The following is a 24,115-nucleotide window of genomic DNA, read 5'->3' as shown; positions in this document are numbered from 1 at the left end:
CACAGATAAGGAGCACAGATAAGGGGCACAGATAAGGGGCACAGATAAGGGGCACAGATAAGGAGCACAGATAAGGGGCACAGATAAGGGGCACAGATAAGGGGCACAGATAAGGGGCACAGATAAGGAGCACAGATAAGGGGCACAGATAAGGGGCACAGATAAGGGGCACAGATAAGGGCACAGATAAGGGGACAGTGGTGCAGGAGGGTAACACATACTGTAGCAAGAGACCTGCAGTTTTAACGTAGTTGTAGTACTGGAAATAAAATTATGTTACACAAAGTGTTGTAACAAAATGTAACATAGTTAACCTGAAGTCAGACATTGGTAAAGCTGAGTAAAATTTATTGTTACCCTGCCAAAATCTGCATAAACGCCAGACGGGACATTTCTGGCGCTGACACTTTCAGCTCCTCAAAAGAGCTGAACAGATCTACCTGGTATATGGTGTCCCAGTTGACAGTGGCAGGCCAGAACCCATTCTTTATCAGATCTGCCAAGTTTGCTGTCCAGGTGCTAAGGCAGGTTGTGCAGGTGTAACAGTGTTGGTTCCGTCCCTCTCTTCGCCCCAACCTGGGCTCGAACCAGGGACCCTTGCACACATCAACAACTGACACCCACGAAGCATCGTTACCCATCGCGCCACAAAAGCTGCGGCTCTTGCAACGCAAGGGGAAACCCTACTTCAAGTCTTAGAGCGAGTGACGTCACTGATTGAAACGCTATTAGCGCGCACCACCGCTAACTAACTAGCCATTTCACATCGGTTACACAGGTCAGCACAGGCTCTGTGACATTGTAGCGATCTTGAGGAAAAAAATGTAGTCTGAATTAATGTTGTTTTACATAGCATTGCTACATCACAGTTTGGTTCTTGTAGATATTGCACATAGCATTTATTCCTACGAGGATGATATGTTTCCCAGGGCCAACATGGATGGTGCTTGTCAGGCAACCACATATCACCTCTGGTACGTCCAATGGTAAGAAACAATCTAGGGACAATATTTATATACAACAATAAACAAGAATATATTTGAACTTTGACATAATACATTCAGCCGCCAAAATAATTAAAACACACCCTGTTCATGAAGTGCATATTTGCCATCACCGTGGAGAGATATGGCTGTAGTAGGAGGAAGGTGTGTAGAACCCCTCCATCACCGTGGAGAGATATGGCTGTAGTAGGAGGAAGGGGCATGTAGAACCCCTCCATCAGTGTGGAGAGATATGGCTGTAGTTGGAGGAAGGGGCATGTAGAACCCCTCCATCACCGTGGAGAGATATGGCTGTAGTAGGAGGAAGGGGCATGTAGAACCCCTCCATCACCGTGGAGAGATATGGCTGTAGTTGGAGGAAGGGGCATGTAGAACCCCTCCATCAGTGTGGAGAGATATGGCTGTAGTTGGAGGAAGGGGCATGTAGAACCCCTCCATCACCGTGGAGAGATATGGCTGTAGTAGGAGGAAGGGGCATGTAGAACCCCTCCATCAGTGTGGAGACATATGGAGGTGGTTGGAGGAAGGGGCGTGTAGAACCCCTCCATCACTGTGGAGAGATATGGCTGTAGTAGGAGGAAGGGGCATGTAGAACCCCTCCATCAGTGTGGAGACATATGGAGGTGGTTGGAGGAAGGGGCGTGTAGAACCCCTCCATCACTGTGGAGAGATATGGCTGTAGTAGGAGGAAGGGGCATGTAGAACCCCTCCATCAGTGTGGAGAGATATGGCTGTAGTAGGAGGAAGGGGCATGTAGAACCCCTCCATCACCGTGGAGAGATATGGCTGTAGTAGGAGGAAGGGGCATGTAGAACCCCTCCATCACCGTGGAGAGATATGGCTGTAGTAGGAGGAAGGTGTGTAGAACCCCTCCATCAGTGTGGAGAGATATGGCTGTAGTTGGAGGAAGGTGTGTAGAACCCCTCCATCAGTGTGGAGAGATATGGCTGTAGTTGGAGGAAGGTGTGTAGAACCCCTCCATCAGTGTGGAGAGATATGGCTGTAGTAGGAGGAAGGGGCATGTAGAACCCCTCCATCACCGTGGAGAGATATGGCTGTAGTTGGAGGAAGGGGCATGTAGAACCCCTCCATCACCGTGGAGAGATATGGCTGTAGTTGGAGGAAGGGGCATGTAGAACCCCTCCATCAGCGTGGAGAGATATGGCTGTAGTTGGAGGAAGGTGTGTAGAACCCCTCCATCAGTGTGGAGAGATATGGCTGTAGTAGGAGGAAGGGGCGTGTAGAACCCCTCCATCACCGTGGAGAGATATGGCTGTAGTTGGAGGAAGGCATGTAGAACCCCTCCATCACCGTGGAGAGATATGGCTGTAGTAGGAGGAAGGGGCATGTAGAACCCCTCCATCAGTGTGGAGAGATATGGCTGTAGTAGGAGGAAGGGGCATGTAGAACCCCTCCATCACCGTGGAGAGATATGGCTGTAGTAGGAGGAAGGGGCATGTAGAACCCCTCCATCACCGTGGAGAGATATGGCTGTAGTAGGAGGAAGGGGCGTGTAGAACCCCTCCATCACCGTGGAGAGATATGGCTGTAGTAGGAGGAAGGGGCATGTAGAACCCCTCCATCACCGTGGAGAGATATGGCTGTAGTTGGAGGAAGGGGCATGTAGAACCCCTCCATCAGCGTGGAGAGATATGGCTGTAGTAGGAGGAAGGTGTGTAGAACCCCTCCATCAGTGTGGAGAGATATGGCTGTAGTAGGAGGAAGGTGTGTAGAACCCCTCCATCAGCGTGGAGAGATATGGCTGTAGTAGGAGGAAGGGGCATGTAGAACCCCTCCATCACCGTGGAGAGATATGGCTGTAGTAGGAGGAAGGGGCATGTAGAACCCCTCCATCACCGTGGAGAGATATGGCTGTAGTTGGAGGAAGGGGCATGTAGAACCCCTCCATCACCGTGGAGAGATATGGCTGTAGTAGGAGGAAGGGGCATGTAGAACCCCTCCATCACCGTGGAGAGATATGGCTGTAGTAGGAGGAAGGGGCATGTAGAACCCCTCCATCACCGTGGAGAGATATGGCTGTAGTAGGAGGAAGGTGTGTAGAACCCCTCCATCAGTGTGGAGAGATATGGCTGTAGTAGGAGGAAGGTGCTCCATCACTGTGGAGAGATATGGCTGTAGTTGGAGGAAGGGGCATGTAGAACCCCTCCATCACCGTGGAGAGATATGGCTGTAGTTGGAGGAAGGTGTGTAGAACCCCTCCATCAGCGTGGAGAGATATGGCTGTAGTGGGAGGAAGGGGCATGTAGAACCCTCCATCACCGTGGAGAGATATGGCTGTAGTTGGAGGAAGGTGTGTAGAACCCCTCCATCACCGTGGAGAGATATGGCTGTAGTAGGAGGAAGGGGAGTGTAGAACCCCTCCATCACCGTGGAGAGATATGGCTGTAGTAGGAGGAAGGGGCGTGTAGAACCCCTCCATCAGTGTGGAGAGATATGGCTGTAGTAGGAGGAAGGGGCATGTAGAACCCCTCCATCAGTGTGGAGAGATATGGCTGTAGTTGGAGGAAGGGGCATGTAGAACCCCTCCATCACCGTGGAGAGATATGGAGGTGGTTGGAGGAAGGGGCATGTAGAACCCCTCCATCACCGTGGAGAGATATGGAGGTGGTTGGAGGAAGGTGTGTAGAACCCCTCCATCAGTGTGGAGAGATATGGCTGTAGTAGGAGGAAGGGGCATGTAGAACCCCTCCATCACCGTGGAGAGATATGGAGGTGGTTGGAGGAAGGGGCATGTAGAACCCCTCCATCACCGTGGAGAGATATGGCTGTAGTAGGAGGAAGGTGTGTAGAACCCCTCCATCACCGTGGAGAGATATGGCTGTAGTTGGAGGAAGGGGCATGTAGAACCCCTCCATCACCGTGGAGAGATATGGCTGTAGTTGGAGGAAGGTGTGTAGAACCCCTCCATCACCGTGGAGAGATATGGCTGTAGTTGGAGGAAGGGGCATGTAGAACCCCTCCATCACCGTGGAGAGATATGGCTGTAGTAGGAGGAAGGTGTGTAGAACCCCTCCATCAGCGTGGAGAGATATGGCTGTAGTAGGAGGAAGGTGTGTAGACCCCTCCATCAGCGTGGAGAGATATGGCTGTAGTAGGAGGAAGGTGTGTAGAACCCCTCCATCAGCGTGGAGAGATATGGCTGTAGTAGGAGGAAGGTGTGTAGAACCCCTCCATCAGTGTGGAGAGATATGGCTGTAGTAGGAGGAAGGTGTGTAGAACCCCTCCATCAGCGTGGAGAGATATGGCTGTAGTAGGAGGAAGGTGTGTAGAACCCCTCCATCAGCGTGGAGAGATATGGCTGTAGTAGGAGGAAGGTGTGTAGAACCCCTCCATCACCATGGAGAGATATGGCTGTAGTAGGAGGAAGGTGTGTAGAACCCCTCCATCAGTGTGGAGAGATATGGCTGTAGTAGGAGGAAGGTGTGTAGAACCCCTCCATCAGCGTGGAGAGATATGGCTGTAGTAGGAGGAAGGTGTGTAGAACCCCTCCATCACCGTGGAGAGATATGGCTGTAGTTGGAGGAAGGGGCGTGTAGAACCCCTCCATCACCGTGGAGAGATATGGCTGTAGTAGGAGGAAGGGGCATGTAGAACCCCTCCATCACCGTGGAGAGATATGGCTGTAGTTGGAGGAAGGGGCATGTAGAACCCCTCCATCACCGTGGAGAGATATGGCTGTAGTAGGAGGAAGGGGCATGTAGAACCCCTCCATCACCGTGGAGAGATATGGCTGTAGTAGGAGGAAGGGGCATGTAGAACCCCTCCATCACCGTGGAGAGATATGGCTGTAGTAGGAGGAAGGTGTGTAGAACCCCTCCATCAGTGTGGAGAGATATGGCTGTAGTAGGAGGAAGGTGCTCCATCACTGTGGAGAGATATGGCTGTAGTTGGAGGAAGGGGCATGTAGAACCCCTCCATCACCGTGGAGAGATATGGCTGTAGTTGGAGGAAGGTGTGTAGAACCCCTCCATCAGCGTGGAGAGATATGGCTGTAGTAGGAGGAAGGGGCATGTAGAACCCCTCCATCACCGTGGAGAGATATGGCTGTAGTTGGAGGAAGGTGTGTAGAACCCCTCCATCACCGTGGAGAGATATGGCTGTAGTAGGAGGAAGGGGAGTGTAGAACCCCTCCATCACCGTGGAGAGATATGGCTGTAGTAGGAGGAAGGGGCGTGTAGAACCCCTCCATCAGTGTGGAGAGATATGGCTGTAGTAGGAGGAAGGGGCATGTAGAACCCCTCCATCAGTGTGGAGAGATATGGCTGTAGTTGGAGGAAGGGGCATGTAGAACCCCTCCATCACCGTGGAGAGATATGGAGGTGGTTGGAGGAAGGGGCATGTAGAACCCCTCCATCACCGTGGAGAGATATGGAGGTGGTTGGAGGAAGGTGTGTAGAACCCCTCCATCAGTGTGGAGAGATATGGCTGTAGTAGGAGGAAGGGGCATGTAGAACCCCTCCATCACCGTGGAGAGATATGGAGGTGGTTGGAGGAAGGGGCATGTAGAACCCCTCCATCACCGTGGAGAGATATGGCTGTAGTAGGAGGAAGGTGTGTAGAACCCCTCCATCACCGTGGAGAGATATGGCTGTAGTTGGAGGAAGGGGCATGTAGAACCCCTCCATCACCGTGGAGAGATATGGCTGTAGTTGGAGGAAGGTGTGTAGAACCCCTCCATCACCGTGGAGAGATATGGCTGTAGTAGGAGGAAGGGGCATGTAGAACCCCTCCATCACCGTGGAGAGATATGGCTGTAGTAGGAGGAAGGTGTGTAGAACCCCTCCATCAGCGTGGAGAGATATGGCTGTAGTAGGAGGAAGGTGTGTAGAACCCCTCCATCAGCGTGGAGAGATATGGCTGTAGTAGGAGGAAGGTGTGTAGAACCCCTCCATCAGCGTGGAGAGATATGGCTGTAGTAGGAGGAAGGTGTGTAGAACCCCTCCATCAGTGTGGAGAGATATGGCTGTAGTAGGAGGAAGGTGTGTAGAACCCCTCCATCAGCGTGGAGAGATATGGCTGTAGTAGGAGGAAGGTGTGTAGAACCCCTCCATCAGCGTGGAGAGATATGGCTGTAGTAGGAGGAAGGTGTGTAGAACCCCTCCATCACCATGGAGAGATATGGCTGTAGTAGGAGGAAGGTGTGTAGAACCCCTCCATCAGTGTGGAGAGATATGGCTGTAGTAGGAGGAAGGTGTGTAGAACCCCTCCATCAGCGTGGAGAGATATGGCTGTAGTAGGAGGAAGGTGTGTAGAACCCCTCCATCACCGTGGAGAGATATGGCTGTAGTTGGAGGAAGGGGCGTGTAGAACCCCTCCATCACCGTGGAGAGATATGGCTGTAGTAGGAGGAAGGGGCATGTAGAACCCCTCCATCACCGTGGAGAGATATGGCTGTAGTTGGAGGAAGGGGCATGTAGAACCCCTCCATCAGTGTGGAGAGATATGGCTGTAGTTGGAGGACGGGGCGTGTAGAACCCCTCCATCAGTGTGGAGAGATATGGCTGTAGTTGGAGGACGGGGCGTGTAGAACCCCTCCATCATGGACTGTCTGTTGTGCAAGGGGGACTTTGCATGTGTAGAGACATCGCAGTCTTCGCAGTAAAGCTGTTTCAGCAGACAGTCTCTACATGGCAGAATAGCCCTTTTCACATTGCATGACTGACAGATCTTCTGAGAAGCATGCTCTGCAGCCAGCAGAGAATCTACGATCTCAGGCCTGGACTCCCTCCACCTATCCTGTGAGAGTTCCTTCCTCACACTCCAACTGTGTGATGCACCAGGCACAGCAGGATTTGAACACTCAGCATCTTCTAAGTCAGCTAGGAGGATGTTCATTTCTCGATGAAGTATTGCTTTTTTGAAAACACAAAAATGGGAAAAGGATTAAATTAAGAATATTATATAATTAATCTATTAAAACGCACATAGGGCTGTAAGTAGGTGACAGCAAATATATCTCTGCACAATCTATGGTGTGACAAGCCAAAAACCTCAGCTTTGATTCTACAGTAAATTCAATTACAGGGCAGACCAAAATCTTGAGGAAAGTCTAAATTGGAATATCAAACACTAGAACTTGATCCCATCGTCGAATAGAAATTCTGAATGTTCTTAAAACAGCAAAAACACACTGAGTGTACAAAACATTCTCTTTCCCTGACAAACTGACCAGGTGAAAGCTATGATCCCTTATTGATGTCACCTGCTAAATCCGCTTCAGTGTAGACAAAGAGGAGGAGACAGATTAAAGGAGGACGTTTAAGCCTTGAGACAACTGAGACATGGATTGTGTACGTGTGCCATTCAGAGGGTGACTGGGCAAGACAAAATAATTAAGTGCCTTTGAAAGGGTGCCAGGTGCCAGGTAGTAGGTGCCAGGTCCAAAGGTTTGTGTCAAGAACTGCAACGATGCTGGGTTTTTCACGATCCACATTTACCCGTGTGTATCAAGAATGGTCCACCACCCAAAGGACATCCAGCCAACTTGATACAACTGTGGGAAGCATTTGAGTCAACATGGGCCAGCATCCCTGTGGAACGCTTTCGACACCTTGTAGAGTCCATGCCCTGACGAATTGAGGCTGTTCTGAGGGCAAAAGGGAGTGCAACTCAATACTAGGAATATTTTGTACACTCGGTGTATTTTGACGACAGAGTAAACTCTCCTCAAAGGCAAATACTTCCAGCTTCCACAATTACAGACAGTGGTTGCTAAAGGAACGACACTATGTAAACATTCCAATAGTGGATTTGAATGAATCCAACTAAGATTAATTCCATAATGTGGAATGGCAGATTGCTTCATATTAAAGGAAATGTGCAGGAAAAAGCTCTGCCAGGATGTTGTTATTGCACTCCCCTACACAAGTATTTGGACAGTGATTCTAAAATGTTGAATTTGTCTCTATACTCCAGCATTTTGAATTGCTTTGTCGAGAAGCTACCTGCAAGTAAGCATTTCGTTGGATGGTGTTACCATCAGTGTCCTGTACATACGACTAATAAAACTTGCAACTAGACATAAAGTGTTTTCATTTCGAAACGGTAAATCAGAAAAGTCTGAAAATACCCTGAAATAAAAGTTGACATTCTGTACTGTAACCTCATATCAAACATTTGATCTCAAATCTGAAATTCTGGAGACTTGAGCCACATTTAAAAAATGTTGCATCACTGTCAAAATAAGATGTAGTGCAGTATAATTCAGTAACACCAAGATGACCCCTATTTTGAAAGTAAAACAATTTAAACATACCTATTTCTTCATCAATGTTTAAAACTGGAGTGGATTCCAATCCACTGGTCCTTGTGTCTAAAATAAGATCTGCAAAAAAGGATTAGACTTAAAAGGGGCTTTCAGAAGTTGATAAAGCCATTTTTGGATTTATATTAATGATATATACCCATTGATTCTAGAAGATTATAACTTATTAATGCCTCATTAGTTTAATTCAACTGTCATAACCCATCAGAACCCAAACTATAAGCTTGTTTTAGTCAATGTTTGCAAACAAAGTAAATGTAAAAAAAAACACTGTATAGCCTTAAAACATGGTTAAAACTATTATTTGAATTACATTGATGGTAAGTTATTGCAATAATAGCTCTGTCAATAAATTGAAAGTGGTTACATTTCGCCAACCCCATCACTCAGAATTTTAACCAAAACAGGGGAGGGGAGTGTGTTTTGTTATCGTTTCAACTACTGAATAAAAACACACTAAATTAATTACAAGGCCACTGAATAACAAGGAATTGTATAGATTAATATATTCAATTGCTCATCAATACCTGATTCTTCCTCCTCAGTGACTGGCCCAAAATGTTGCACTAGTCTGGCTCTCGATGTACTGGCCCTTGGAGCTGAAAAAAATTGAAATAAAAAGTTTTTTAATTCAAAAGATTTGCTGGAATTCTGACTCTCCTTTCGTTAAATATGTATTTTCATCAGAGACAGACAACAGTTAGAGACAGGGAAAGGTGGGATCAGATCTGCATGTAATGTATTATGTGCTGTGGGTAGATGGCATTAGACCGGCCTATGGCACGGCAACAAACGTTTGATATGCTATGATACAGTATGTTTAAAAGGAAAAAGTCAGATCAGGGACCAATAAAATTAAACACCTAGACGGGAGGAAACCAACAGAAGTGGATGTAGTTGCCTTCCTGGTTTGAGGAACAATCTGTCCTCTCTCATCCCTTTGTCTCCATCTGAACCTAATCCCTTGTTTGTCTTTTTCTTCTTATTTTCCTAAAAAATGCATTTCAATTATCATGGCTGGCCCACTAATAAAAGTCTCCAACAAGCATGGCTTGCTTGTGCACATATGGAGCACAAGCAATACTGTTATTTACACATAAGGTGAAGTGATTTGTCAGCTGAGGAAAGGCACCTGCAGTTCAGACCCACGTTCTGGCTCACTCACACAGCTAACATGTGTAGAAGTTCACAAGGATGCTAACAAGTGCACCCTTGTGCCTCAATGGGCAATACCATTGATGCCCGTGTTCAGGTCATATCACGGAGTCTACGTTTAAATTCACATTTGTGCCATGTGGGGTCTACTTTGACAAACAAAAAGCAATGATAAATCATAACGCTGTGGTGCTGGGGTTGTGTTGGGAATATTTATGCACGTATGGGAGCTATAGGGGTTATATTACCGGTAATGTACGACTTGTTACATTACCCGTTCTGGGTTGAGCTCCTCAGCCAGCCTTTTTGCCTCGTTAATGGCCTCCTCCAGTTGGTCTTGGGGGTCCTCAGAGGCCATACCATCTCAAAAGAAACATAAAGACGCAACTTCCAATCCTAACACATTCCTTCACATACAGTCGTGGCCAAACGTTTTGAGAATGACACAAATATTAATTTTCACAAAGTCTGCTGCCTCGGTTTGTATGATGGCAACTTGCATATACTCCAGAATGTTATGAAGAGTGATCAGATGAATTGCAATTAATTGCAAAGTCCCTCTTTGAATCCCCCAAAAACATTTCCACTGCATTTCAGCCCTGCCACAAAAGGACCAGCTGACATCATGTCAGTGATTCTCTCGTTAACACAGGTGTGAGTGTTGACGAGGACAAGGCTGGAGATCACTCTGTCATGCTGATTGAGTTTGAATAACAGACTGGAAGCTTCAAAAGGAGGGTGGTGCTTGGAATCATTGTTCTTCCTCTGTCAAACATGGTTACCTGCAAGGAAACACGTGCCGTCATCATTGCTTTGCACAAAAAGGGCTTCACAGGCAAGGATATTGCTGCCAGTAAGATTGCACCTAAATCAACCATTTATCGGATCATCAAGAATTTCAAGGAGAGCGGTTCAATTGTTATGAAGAAGGCTTCAGGGCGCCCAAGAAAGTCCAGCAAGCGCCAGGACCGTCTCCTAAAGTTGATTCAGCTGCGGGATCGGGGCACCACCAGTACAGAGCTTGCTCAGGAATGGCAGCAGGCAGGTGTGAGTGAATCTGCACGCACAGTGAGGCGAAGACTTTTGGAGGATGGCCTGGTGTCAAGAAGGGCAGCAAAGAAGCCACTTCTCTCCAGGAAAAACATCAGGGACAGACTGATATTCTGCAAAAGGTACAGGGATTGGACTGCTGAGGACTGGGGTAAAGTCATTTTCTCTGATGAATCCCCTTTCCGATTGTTTGGGACATCTGGAAAAAAGCTTGTCCGGAGAAGACAAGGTGAGCGCTACCATCAGTCCTGTGTCATGCCAACAGTAAAGCATCCTGAGACCATTCATGTGTGGGGTTGCTTCTCAGCCAAGGGAGTGGGCTCACTCACAATTTTGCCTAAGAACACAGCCATGAATAAAGAATGGTACCAACACATCCTCCAAGAGTAACTTCTCCCAACCAACCAGGAACAGTTTGGTGATGAACAATGCCTTTTCCAGCATGATGGAGCATCTTGCCATAAGGCAAAAGTGATTACTAAGTGGCTCGGGGAACAAAACATAGATATTTTGGGTCCATGGCCAGGAAACTCCCAAGACCTTAATCCCATTGAGAACTTGTGGTCAATCCTCAAGAGACGGGTGGACAAACAAAAACCCACAAATTCTGACAATCTCCAAGCATTGATTATGCAAGAATGGGCTGCCATCAGTCAGGATGTGGCCCAGAAGTTAATTGACAGCATGCCAGGGCGGATTGCAGAGGTATTGAAAAAGGTCAACACTGCAAATATTGACTCTAAGCATCAACTTCATGTAATTGTCAGTAAAATCCTTTGACACTTATGAAATGCTTGTAATTATACTTCAGTATTCCATAGTAACATCTGACAAAAATATCTAAAGACACTGAAGCAGCAAACTTTGTGGAAATTAATATTTGTGTCATTCTCAAAACTTTTGGCCACGACTGTAGTAACCTCCCCTGTCTATGAGAAAAGCTGCATGTCATTGATAGCATGTGTTTTACTATGTCCTGCACGTCACTAAAGGTTTTCATCCTCCTCCACATGCAGACTGACTGATCTACAAATCACTTTGCATAACAAATACATATCTATTATTACTTGCAGATCAGTCAGTCTGTCACCATTTACCAACAATGCACTATTAGTCTGTCACTTCCTTGTTCATGTTGTTCTATGACATGTGTGCAACTTCAGTCCTGTTGAGGCCACGGGTTAGCAATGAACCCTGAGACGGGATTGCTAGCAAGGCTGGAAATTCAAAACATCAAAAATCTAATAATTTCAATTTCTCAAACAATCAACTATTTTACACCATTTAAAAGATAAACATCTCCTTAATCTAACCACATTGTCCGATTTTCAAAGAGGCTTTACGGCAAAAGCATAAAGTTAGATTATGTTAGGACAGTACATAGCCACAAAAGTACAAACATCCATTTTCAATTCAAGGTCAGGCGTCACCAAAAGCAGAAACCAGCTAAAATTATGCACCAACCTTTGACAATCTCCATCAGATGACACTCCTAGGACATTATGTTATACAATACATGCATTTTTTGTTCCATCAAGTTCATATTTATATCCAAAAACCGCATTTTACAGTAGCTGTGAAATTCTGATTTTTTTCTTCTCTGAAATGCTTCCGGTGAACAACGTTACAATTTTCAAAATTACTATTCGAAAACATTGGTAAATTATAATATTGTCATTCAAATAATTATAGTTTAACATTTCGTAAATGATACTGTCTTGCCAGATTTCAAAATAACTTTACTGGGAAATCACAAGTTGCAATAAACCAGGTGCTGTGCTAAGAACAATAAGCTAGCCTAATTAGCTTAGCATCATCTTGTAACCATGTAATATCAATAATACTATTGTCAATAATCCATTACCTTTGATTATCTTCATCCATTGGCAGTTCCAGGAATTCCAGGTCCACAACAAATGTGGTTTCTTTTGACAAAGTTCATAATTGATGTCCAAAGAACTCCAAGTTGTTCCATGTTGTTAGCGCTTCGGTGGCTACTAAAAAGTAGCGCGGGGGGGGTGTGTGAAGTCACGGCAAAAAGTTAAAAAGTTACAAAAATAATCTATTTATGTTTGTTCAAACATGTCAAACGTTGTTTAGCATCAATCTTTAGAGCCATTTTTAACGTGAAACATCAGTAATGTTTCAACCCGACCTCACCTGTGTCTAGAAAAACGTTTTTGAAAAATGTCCCGTGTCTCATGATTGCGCAGGTGCAGGCCATAATGGAAGTGACGACATCCCACGGACGTCAACTTCAATGCATTCTTATTTGCTCCCTGTTAATCATGGAAGCTTCAAACAACTTTGTAAAGATCGCTGACATCTAGTGGAATCCGTAGGAGTTGCGAACTGAATCCTTTCTCACTATGGTATCTAATAAACAATGACACTAAATAGTACAGCCACAAAATTCTCATTTTTTTAAAATCTATTTTTCTCAGGTTTTTGCCTGCAATATGAGTTTTGTTATACTTACAGACACCATTCAAACTGTTTTAGAAAATTCAGAGTGTTTTCTATCCGAATGTGTTAATAATATGCATATCCTAGCTTCTGAGTTGGTGTAGGAGGCAGTTAAAAATGGGCACGTATTTTTTTCAAAATGCTCAATACTGCCACCGTGGCCCGTAGAGGTTAAAGGCTACAGTGTCTACAGGTTTCGATCAATTTAGATTATAGACTAGTCAGGACCTCCTCTCACCTGATTGTCTGTCTTAACAGGATTTCATCAACTCCTTTACGTCCTTCCTAGGGTCCCTCTGTCCTTCCAAGGAGAAGTCACAAGATGAATACAGATTAAGTGGCAATGTGTATTTCTTTCAAGATGCAAAGAGGAAAAAGGGGAATATATAGCCTAATGTATAGGTGGCTAAAATAATAAGTGAGAATGATATCCAAATATACGCAAGTAATGCAACAAAAATATCCACACATTCTATGTTGTCTATGCAACTTTCTTTATTCACCTTAAGTAACCTTCCTTACCGGTTTAACACGTTTTTTAAACCAAACACTTTAAACAAATGTGTATGTATGCTGTATTTCTGACAACAAGGGACGAACTGGCGACCTACCTGTTATCTGTCCAGGGTCCAGACATTTGGTGTGGGCGAAAAATCTATAAACAACAAATGTCACATGACCGGATGAGGTAACCATTCTTGTTCTTCTTGTAACTTTCCGGTAGCGGAGAAGCTTTCCGGTGTTTTGCTCTCATCACAGGTCGACGCAGGTATTGCACTTGATTTATCGTTCTCATAACGGTAGGTGCAGCCAAGTGGAAATACGAAAGCTTTCTAGCAATTTCGCACTGACGGTAATTTGAACACAAGAAAGTTTCTAGTGAAAAGGTGCTTACACTCAGCCAGCTCATAGTACAATTCCACCATAGCTTTATTACGGGTTAACGTTTTGGTAATTTTACGTTTCCCCAAATGTTATACGAAAAAATGTTTTGGTATTGATGGACAATGACAAGGCTGACATTGTATTTTCAGTTACATTCTGGTCAATAAAAATGGTTTACACGTTTGTATTTTGAAAGAAATATATGGAACTACAACCAAATAAAACACCATTACCCATCATGCATTGCTTACATTCATACTATACTGAAAAGTCGAAAACAGTACATATAGGCATACAACCACAATGTTTTAATAGGGATTAAAAAATATATATATATATTCATAACGTAAAATAAATAAATAATGAAATACAGGTGATCGCGTCTATGGTTGTTGCAAAGGCTTGTGTGTCGTCTACTGGTTAAATTCGTGTCTTTTCGCACGAATTAAGTAGCACAAATTAGTGTATTTTCGAACGAATTGAAGCACACAAAATTGCACAAAAACGCACGAATTGATAATTGAATGTGAGGCTGGGCTGGAATAAGACATGGGAGAGATGACGATTTTTGGCGAAGCGATGTATTTATAGACTAATACACTTGAAACAAATAGCCAAACCGAAAACTACAGACATTACTAGTGCGATCAAACCGACATAAAAAAAATCTAAAATGAAACGCAGCCTAACATGATCATTGACAGCTGCCTTGAAGGACACAAATAAAAAAAAAATATTTCTGCTACTAAGATCAGTGAAATGTAGACTAAACTGGCAACAAGTCGCAGCAATGAAGAATTGAGTGCGTAGAATTCTGGCAGGGGTGGGGCTTTTCTGTACAACACCGGAAGTGAAGGCGAAGCTTCGGCTCTTTTGTCTTGTGATTTTTGGCAGAGAGCCACATGTTCAAATATAAAGTCTCGGACCTCTACCTCCCTAATCTACAAAGTCAGTAGACTAGACATAAACATTCCCATCTGGTTAACTTCGCCTGAACTCTGCAATCGACCATAAACGGAAGAATCTACAATGAATCAGGTAAGTTTATATACATTTAAACATTTAAGACAAGGGGTCTTTGTAGCCTACTTCCTGCTTTTACACAGCACACGTTTAACGGTCAAAACAAATACTATGGGTCACATACAACATTATTGTGGGTGTAGCGAAATGCTATTGACCTTTATGCTGTTTGTGTACATGAAAATAATGTATTTGGTTGGGAAGGTTCGTAAGCAACCATTTCACTGTGAAGTCGCATGCTGAAAGTTAAAAGAGGCCATGTGCATAAAAGTGTGACAAAAGAAGCACGCATAGGGTAGAGAATCATTGTACCATCTAAACCACTGTGAAATATATTTTCAATAACCAACAATATTGTGTTTTGAAGCTGGTGTACAAAACCAAGTATACAGAACAAAAAATATAAACTCAACATGCAACAATTTAATAGATTTTACTGAGTTACACTTCATTTGAGGAAATTCGTCAATTCATTAGGCCCCTATCTATAGTTTTTATATGACTGGGAATATGGATATGGATCTGTTGGTCACATATCTGTGGAATGCTGTGGCTTTGATAGCACCCCCCCCCCCCCCCCCACAGCACTGTTATATCCTATCAAAGCCCCCCCCCCCACACAGCACTCTGTTATATCCTATCAAAGCCCCCCCCCCCACAGCACTCTGTTATATCCTATCAAAGCCCCCCCCCCCCACAGCACTCTGTTATATCCTATCAAAGCCCCCCCCCCACACAGCACTCTGTTATATCCTATCAAAGCCCCCCCCCCCCCCACAGCACTCTGTTATATCCTATCAAAGCCCCCCCCCCACACAGCACTCTGTTATATCCTATCAAAGCCCCCCCCCCCACACAGCACTCTGTTATATCCTATCAAAGCCCCCCCCCCCACAGCACTCTGTTATATCCTATCAACCCCCCCACAGTACTCTGTTATATCCTATCAAAGCCCCCCCCCCCCCCCCCCACAGCACTCTGTTATATCCTATCAAAGCCCCCCCCACAGCACTCTGTTATATCCTATCAAAGCCCCTCCCACAGCACTCTGTTATATCCTATCAAAGCCCCCCCCCCCACAGCACTCTGTTATATCCTATCAAAGCCCCCCCCCCACAGCACTTCAAAGCCCCCCCCCACACAGCACTCTGTTATATCCTATCAAAGCCCCCCCCCACAGTACTCTGTTATATCCTATCAAAGCCCCCCCCCACAGCACTCTTGTTATATCCTATCAAAGCCCCCCCCCCACAGCACTCTTGTTATATCCTATCAAAGCCCCCCCCACAGCACTCTTGTTATATCCTATCAAAGCCCCCCCCCACAGTACTCTGTTATATCCTATCAAAGCCCCCCCCACAGCACTCTTGTTATATCCTATCAAAGCCCCCCCCCACAGCACTCTTGTTATATCCTATCAAAGCCCCCCCACAGCACTCTTGTTATATCCTATCAAAGCCCCCCCCCCACAGCACTCTTATATCCTATCAAAGCCCCCCCCCCACAGCACTCTTATATCCTATCAAAGCCCCCCCCCCACAGCACTCTGAAACATACATGATGGAAAACATGTTTTGCACTCAGTCATAGTTAGTGGAATAATGCATGGATTGGTAAGATTTTGGCACCGTCATGTTATACTGCCTGGTAACATCTGGTGCATGTATTTCATGAAACACATTTGCTACAACACAAAATTCCTGTTGCTGTGGGAGTGGACTACGGGTCTGTTAGCTGTCTTTATCAGGGGAGTGCAGGACCCTTTCAAGGCCGCAAGACAACAGCTCTGTGTATTATAGCCCCCCCTTTACTTGACGCTCCGTGCAGAGTATAAGACTAGACAACGTGATGGAACAAAGGAGGAATGTTAAAATGCTATCGGACGTTAACTTTTGAAAATGAGCCAAGCAGAAGCCTACGGCTGGACTATTATTTGTATGTTGGCCGAAGTCCTATGTTTCAGTCGAACTGCAGTGAAAGTGGAGTCCGTCTCTATTCTCCATTTTCTCTTGTGACTTTACATTGCTGACCACACTGACGCGAGCGTTGCAAAATAAATGTACAACGTGCATGTTATTCAATCATTGCACCCACACTGCTCGCTCGCGCCAACGAGCGTCTGCGTTGCCAAGCGCCAAAATAGAAGTCAGTTCTATTTGTGACACTGAACGCCGGTGCAAGTCCTGCCTCTCCCATCTCCTCATTGGTATATAGAAGCAGATACCCACGTGCCATCTCATTGGTTATACCCACGTGGGTGATTGAAAGATGAACTGAGATCGGGAAGAAAAAGCCTGGAAGGAGGAGAGATGACGAGAAACAATTCGGTTGACCGGTTTATGTGTGTGGATTAATTGTCGGAGTAGAGGACCTTGTGCATTTCAGATAAAATAAGTCAATGTATATCCCAGGACAAATTAGCTAGCAACTGCAAGCTAGCTAATTTAAATTGCCATAAATGTTTAATGCTGTTCGACCTGTCGCCCAAATTATTATAATTGGTTCAGAGTTTTTGATATTTCAACCTGCATGTCGTGATTGCTTTTAGTGTGTGGGGACAAAATCAATTTGCACGCACGTCCGGTCTGGGCATGGTGTTAGGCAGAGAGTAACGTGTTGAAATGTAACGTCTCGGTCCTCTACCTCCCTAATCTACAAGGTCAGTAGACTAGACATAAACCTTATCATCTGGTTAACTTCTCCTGAACTCTGCAATCAACCATAACCAAACAAAAGTTTCTACAATGAATCAGGTGAGTTTAGATTTATTTTTTTAATTGTGTAGTTTAGCTGGTTACTTTGTTTTATTCTTTCGGAAAGAACAGAATGTACCGGCCACCAAACAAAGTTTAACTTGAAGTCAACCTAGTTCGTGATGTCCGAGGAAGTAGGTGTAGGGTGAAGTTTTTGCATGTTTCACTCTAATAGTTAGTTAGGATTGGGAAAGCGCACGCTGATCCTACATCTGTAGGCTAGTTAGGGGAGGCTTCACCCCGGAGCAAGTGAAGCAAAGTCTAGACACACCATCGATGGTTCTGAATTTTCATAATCTTTATTTTTACAATTTTATTTCACCTTTATTTAAAACCTCTTGACGGTCGCCTAGGATAGGGGGCGCTACAGCGATTTTTGAAAAAAATTCGTGCCCATTTTAAACGGCCTCCTACTCAAACTCAGAAGCTAGGATATGCATATAATTAATACTTGTGGATAGAAAACACCCTAAAGTTTCTAAAACTGTTTGAATGGTGTCTGAGTATAACAGAACTCATATGGCAGTCAAAACCCCGAGACATATTGAAACAGGAAGTGGAATTCTGAATTGCGGACTCAACTTCATCACCTTGCCTGTAAATCACACAGTGAGCAATGGTTCATTGAGCACTTCCTATTGCTTCCACTAGATGTCCCTAGTCTTTACAAAGTGATTTGAGCCTTCTACTGTGAAAACTGACTGAATGAGACGCTGTGGAACGTGGTCACACGGAGAGGGCCATCACCATTTTGACGCCGGTGCCCCTGGCTACCCTCCCCTTTCGAAACGTTTTGAAAGACAATGCCATCGTCCCCCTTGAATCTTATTGGAGCTCTGGTTGAAAAAGGCCCTAAAGATTTATGTTATACAACGTTTGACATGTTTGAACGAACCTAAATAAAATAAAAAATGCATTTTTTCAAAAGAGGAGTCCCGCGCACGACGGAACTTTTGGTGCAGCCTTCAGCTGCACCAAAAGCTATTGGAACATAAAGCTATTGGAACATAAAGGATTAACTTTTTCGAACGAAAATACATTTGTTGTGGATTCCTGGAAGTGCTTTCTGATGAAGATAATCAAAGGTAAGGGATTATTGACAATAGTATACAAGACTAGATTTGATATGCGATTGTTCCAAGATGGCGCTGACCTGTATTGCTAGCCTATTTTCTGAGTATCGCATCCCCTTTTATCGCAAAGTGTGATTACCCAGTAAAGTTATTTTTAAATCTGGCATTACAGGTGCTTTCAAGAGATATTAATCTATAAATCTTAGAATGACAAAATTACATTTTAAAAATGTTTTCGAATAGAAATTTAGTAAATTGTAGCGCTGTTTTACCGGATGCATTTGAGGGAAAATAGTTAGTCAACGTTACGCACCGATGTAAAATGCTGTTTTTATATATAAATATGAACTTTATCGAACAAAAGAATGCATGTATTGTGTAACATGATGTCCTAGGAGTGTCATCTGATGAAGATTGTCAAAGGTTAGTGCTACATTTAGCTGTTTTTTGGTTATTTGTGATGCATGTGGTTGGTCGGAAAATGGCTATGTGGCTACTTTTACGATATACTCCTCTAACATAATCTAATGTTTTGCTGTTGCTGTAAAGCCTTTTTGAAATCGGACAACGTGGTTTGATTCAGGAGAGGTGTATCTATAAAACGATATAACAGTCCTATATTTGAAAAAATATATATATTACATTTCGTTATGCTAATGGCGATAGGATTTTTCACTGGATGTCCGTCCCGCATACGGGACGAGCCCGTCAAAAATTAACCAGGTAGGCTAGTTGAGAACAAGTTCTCATTTGCAACTGCGACCTGGCCAAGATAAAGCATAGCAATTCGACACATACAACAACACAGAGTTACACATGGAATAAACAAAACATACAGTCAATAATACAGTAGAACAAAAGAAAACAAAGTCTATATACAGTGAGTGCAAATGAGGTAAGTTAAGGCAATAAAAGGCCATGGTGGCGAAGTAATTACAATACAGCAATTAAACACTGGAATGGTACATGTGCAGAAGATGAATGTGCAAGTAGGGATACTGGGGTGCAAAGGAGCAAGATAAATAAATACAGTATGGGGATGAGGTAGGTACATAGCCCATCTGTAAACAGCCTATGTACAGGTGCAGTGATCTGTGAGCTGCTCTGACAGCTGGTGCTTAAAGCTAGTGAGGGAGATATGAGTCTCTAGCTTCAGAGATTTTTGCAGTTCGTTCCAGTCATTGGCAGCAGAGAACTGGAAGGAAAGACAACCAAAGGAGGAATTGGCTTTGGGGGTGACCAGTGAGATATACCTGCTGGAGCGCATACTACGAGTGGGTGCTGCTATGGTGACCAGTGAGCTGAGATAAGGCGGGGCTTTACCTAGCAGAGACTTGTAGATAACTTGTAGCCAGTGGGTTTGGCGACGAGTATGAAGCGAGGGCCAACCAACGAGAGCGTACAGGTCGCAATGGTGGGTAGTGTATGGGGCTTTGGTGACAAAACGGATGGCACTGTGATAGACTGCATCCAGTTTGTTGAGTAAGAGTGTTGTCATCTATAAAATAGCCTCCATCACCGAAGTCAAGGATCGGTAGGATGGTCAGTTTTTCGAGGGTATGTTTGGCAGCATGAGTGAAGGATGCTTTGTTGCGATATAGGAAGCCGATTCTAGATTTAATTTTGGATTGGAGATGCTTAATGTGAGTCTGGAAGGAGAGTTTACAGTCTAACCAGACACCCAGGTATTTGTAGTTGTCCACGTATTCTAAGTCAGAGTCGTCCAGAGTAGTGACGCTGGACGGGCGAGCAGGTGCGGGCAGTGATCGATTGAATAGCATGCATTTAGTTTTACTTGCATTTAAGAGCAGTTGGAGGCCACGGAAGGAGAGTTGTATGGCATTGAAGCTCGTCTGGAGGTTAGTTAACAGTGTCCAAAGAGGGACTAGAAGTATACAGAATGGTGTCGTCTGCGTAGAGGTGGATCAGAGAATAACCAGGCGCAAGAGCAACATCCTTGATGTATACAGAGAAGAGAGTCGGCCCGGGAATTGAACCCTGTGGCACACCCATAGAGACTGCCAGTGGTCCGGACAACAGGCCCTTCGATTTGACACACTGAACTCTATCAGAGAAGTAGTTGGTAAACCAGGTGAGGCAATCATTTGACAAACCAAGGCTGTCGAGTCTGCCAATAAGAATGTGGTGATTGACAGAGTCGAAAGCCTTGGCCAGGTCGATGAATACGGCTGCACAGTAATGTCTCTTATCAATGGCGGTTATGATGTCGTTTAGGACCTTGAGCGTGGCTGAGGTGCACCCATGACCAGCCCTGAAACCAGATTGCAAAGCGGAGAAGGTACGGTGGGATTCGAAATGGTCGGTAATCTGTTTGCTAACTTGGCCTTCGAAGACCTTAGAAAGACAGTGTAGGATAGATATAGGTCTGTAGCAGTTTGTGTCTAGTGTCACCCCCTTTGAAGAGGGGGATGACCGCGGCAGCTTTCCAATCTTTGGGAATCTCAGACGATACGAAAGAGGTTGAACAGGCTAGTAATAGGGGTTGCAACAATTTCGGCAGATCATTTTAGAAAGAGAGGGTCCAGATTGTCTAGCCCGGCTGATTTGTATGGGTCCAGATTTTGCAGCTCTTTCAGAACATCAGCTATCTGGATTTGGGTGAAGGAGAAATGGTGGGGGCTTTGGCAGGTTGCTGTGGAGGGTGCCGGGCAGTTGACCGGGGTAGGGGTAGCCAGGTGGAAAGCATGGCCAGCCGTAGAGAAATGCTTATTGAAATTCTCAATTATTGTGGATGTATCGGTGGTAAGTGTTTCCTAGCCTCAGAGCAGTGAGCATCTGGGAGGAGGTGCTCTTATTCTCCATGGACTTTACAGTGTCCCAGAACTATGTTGAGTTAGTACTACAGGATGCAAATTTCTGTTTGAAAAGCTAGCCTTAGCTTTTCTAACTGCCTGTGTATATTTGTTCCCAACTTCCCTGAAAAGTTGCATATCACGGGGACTATTCGATGCTAATGCAGAATGCCACAGGATGTTTTTGTGCTGGTCAAGGGCAGACAGGTCTTTGAGTGAACCAAGGACTATATCTATTCCTAGTTCTACATTTTTTGAGTGGGGCATGCTTATTTAAGATGGTGAGGAAGGCACTTTTAAAGAATAGCCAGGCATCATCTACTGATGGGATGAGGTCAATGTCATTCCAGGATACCCCGGCCAGGTTGATTAGAAAGGCCTGCTCGCAGAAGTGTTTTAGGGAGCCTTTGACAGTGATGAGGGGTGGTCGTTTGGTCGCAGACCCATTACGGATGCAGGCATTGAGGCAATGATCGCTGAGATCTTGATTGATTGAAAACAGCAGAGGTGTATTTGGAGGGCGAGTTAGTTAGGATGACATCTATAAGGGTGCCCGTGTTTACGGATTTGGGGTTGTACCTGGTAGGTTCATTGATAATTTGTGTGAGATTGAGGGCATCAAGCTTAGATTGTAGGATGGCCGGGGTGTTAACCTCTCTAGGGCAGGTGGCACCAAATCGTCCCACCTACGCAACAGCCAGTTGAATCCTGTGGCGCGATATTCAAATACCTTAGAAATGCTATTACTTCAATTTCTCAAACATATGACTATTTTACAGCATTTTAAAGACAAGACTCTCGTTAATCTAACCACACTGTCCGATTTCAAAAAGGCTTTACAACGAACGCAAAACATTAGATTATGTCAGCAGAGTACCCAGCCAGAAATAATCAGACACCCATTTTTCAAGCTAGCATATAATGTCACAAAAACCCAGAAGACAGCTAAATGCAGCACTAACCTTTGATCTTCATCAGATGACACACCTAGGACATTATGTTATACAATACATGCATGTTTTGTTCAATCAAGTTCATATTTATATCAAAAACCAGCTTTTTACATTAGCATGTGACGTTCAGAACTAGCATACCCCCCGCAAACTTCCGGCGAATTTACAAACAATTTACTAAATTACTCACGATAAACGTTCACAAAAAGCATAACAATTATTTTAGGAATTATAGATACAGAACTCCTCTATGCACTCGATATGTCCGATTTTAAAATAGCTTTTCGGTGAAAGCACATTTTACAATATTCTCAGTAGATAGCAGCCCGGCATCACAGGGCTAGCTATTTAGACACCCAGCAAGTTTAGCCTTCACCAAACTCCGATTTACTATTAGAAAAGTTTGATTACCTTTCCTGTTCTTCGTCAGAATGCACTCCCAGGACTTCTACTTCAATAACAAATGTTGGCTTGGTCCAAAATAATCCATAGTTATGTTCCAACAGCGGCGTTTTGTTCGTGCGTTCAAGACACTATCCGAATGGTAAATAAGGGTCACGCACACGGCGCATTTCGTGACAAAAGATTTCTAAATATTTCATTACCGTACTTCGAAGCATGTCAACCGCTGTTTAAAATCAATTTTTATGCCATTTTTCTCGTAAAAAAGCGATAATATTCCGACCGGGAATCTGCAATTAGGTAAACAGACGAAAGAAAATACAGCATGGGGTCAACTCGGGCACGAGCCTAAGCCCTTTGTCCTCTGATCGGCCACTTGGCAAAGGCGATAATGTGTTTCAGCCAGAGGCTGCCTCGTCATCGTTCAGCTTTTTCCCGGGCTCTGAGAGCCTATGGGAGCCGTAAGAAGTGTCACGTTACAGCTAAGATCCTCACTCTTCAATAAACAGAGACAAGAAGAACGACACCTTGTCAGACAGGCCACTTCCTGCATGAAATCTTCTCAGGTTTTTGCCTGCCATATGAGTTCTGTTATACTCACAGACACCATTCAAACAGTTTTAGAAACTTTAGGGTGTTTTCTATCCAAAGCCAACAATTATATGCATATTCTAGTTACTGGGCAGGAGTAGTAACCAGGTTAAATCGGGTACGTTTTTTATCCGGCCGTGTAAATACTGCCCCCTAGCCCTAACAGGTTTTAAGCATGTCCCAGTTTAGGTCACCTAGTAGCACAAGCTCAGAAGATAGATGGGGGGGCAATCAATTCACATATGGTATCGAGGGCACAGCTGGGGGCAGAGGGAGGTCTATAGCAAGCGGCAGCAGTGAGAGACTTGTTTCTGGAAAGGTGAATTTTTAGAAGTAGAAGCTCGAATTGTTTGGGTACAGACTTGGATAGTAATACAGAACTCTGCAGGCTATCTTTGCAGTAGATTGCAACACTGCCCCCTTTGGCAGTTCTGTCTTGGCAGAAAATGTTATAGTTAGCAATGGAGATTTCAGGGTTTTTGGTGGTTTTCCTAAGCCAGGATTCAGACACGGCTAAGACATCCGGGTTGGCAGAGTGTGCTAATGGAGTGAGTAAAACAAACTTAGGGAGTAGGCTTCTAATGTTAACATGCATGAAACCAAGGCTTTTATGGTTACAGAAGTCAACAAATGCACGTTCAGAAAAGAGAGTAAAAGGAGCA

The 24,115-nt window shown here is 44.6% G+C and overlaps 1 protein-coding gene and 2 long non-coding RNA genes across 9 annotated transcripts in view; 1 reads left to right on the top strand and 2 right to left on the bottom strand.

Annotated features, from left to right (window-relative positions):
* Positions 1 to 13,963, bottom strand: part of LOC115178243 (uncharacterized) — a 37,934-nt gene extending 23,971 nt beyond the window's left edge. For 3 of the 6 annotated variants that reach the window (XR_003872570.1, XR_003872571.1, XR_003872569.1), the window contains exon 1: positions 441 to 647. This is a non-coding gene — a long non-coding RNA (uncharacterized LOC115178243). Of the gene's footprint in view, positions 1 to 440; positions 648 to 1,087; positions 1,183 to 13,198; positions 13,262 to 13,571 lie in introns of those variants that run through there. The other 3 variants (XR_003872572.1, XR_003872573.1, XR_003872574.1) reach the window with 3 other exon arrangements.
* The window catches only part of LOC115178195 (zinc finger protein 658B-like), a 1,063,446-nt gene that overhangs the window by 1,032,428 nt on the left and 6,903 nt on the right, over positions 1 to 24,115 (top strand). Inside the window, exon 1 of one of the 2 annotated variants that reach the window (XM_029739285.1) lies at positions 14,690 to 14,883. The exons of the other annotated variant lie outside the window; for it this stretch is intronic. Coding sequence (XP_029595145.1) covers positions 14,875 to 14,883 — 9 coding nt within the window. The 5' untranslated portion in view covers positions 14,690 to 14,874. Of the gene's footprint in view, positions 1 to 14,689; positions 14,884 to 24,115 lie in introns of those variants that run through there. 2 annotated transcript variants of the gene reach the window in all.
* LOC115178244 (uncharacterized) lies at positions 6,748 to 9,911 on the bottom strand. The gene is made up of 5 exons (XR_003872575.1): positions 9,719 to 9,911; positions 9,169 to 9,279; positions 8,817 to 8,888; positions 8,281 to 8,349; positions 6,748 to 6,877 (listed from the first exon to the last, which is right to left on the bottom strand). It is a non-coding gene; the product is annotated as an uncharacterized LOC115178244 (long non-coding RNA).

The sequence above is a fragment of the Salmo trutta genome, chromosome 38 (assembly GCF_901001165.1).
Source record: "Salmo trutta chromosome 38, fSalTru1.1, whole genome shotgun sequence".
NCBI classification, from domain to species: Eukaryota; Metazoa; Chordata; class Actinopteri; order Salmoniformes; family Salmonidae; genus Salmo; species Salmo trutta.
Note: the sequence above shows the minus strand (reverse complement) of the source record. Positions and strands in the feature narration are given on the sequence as shown.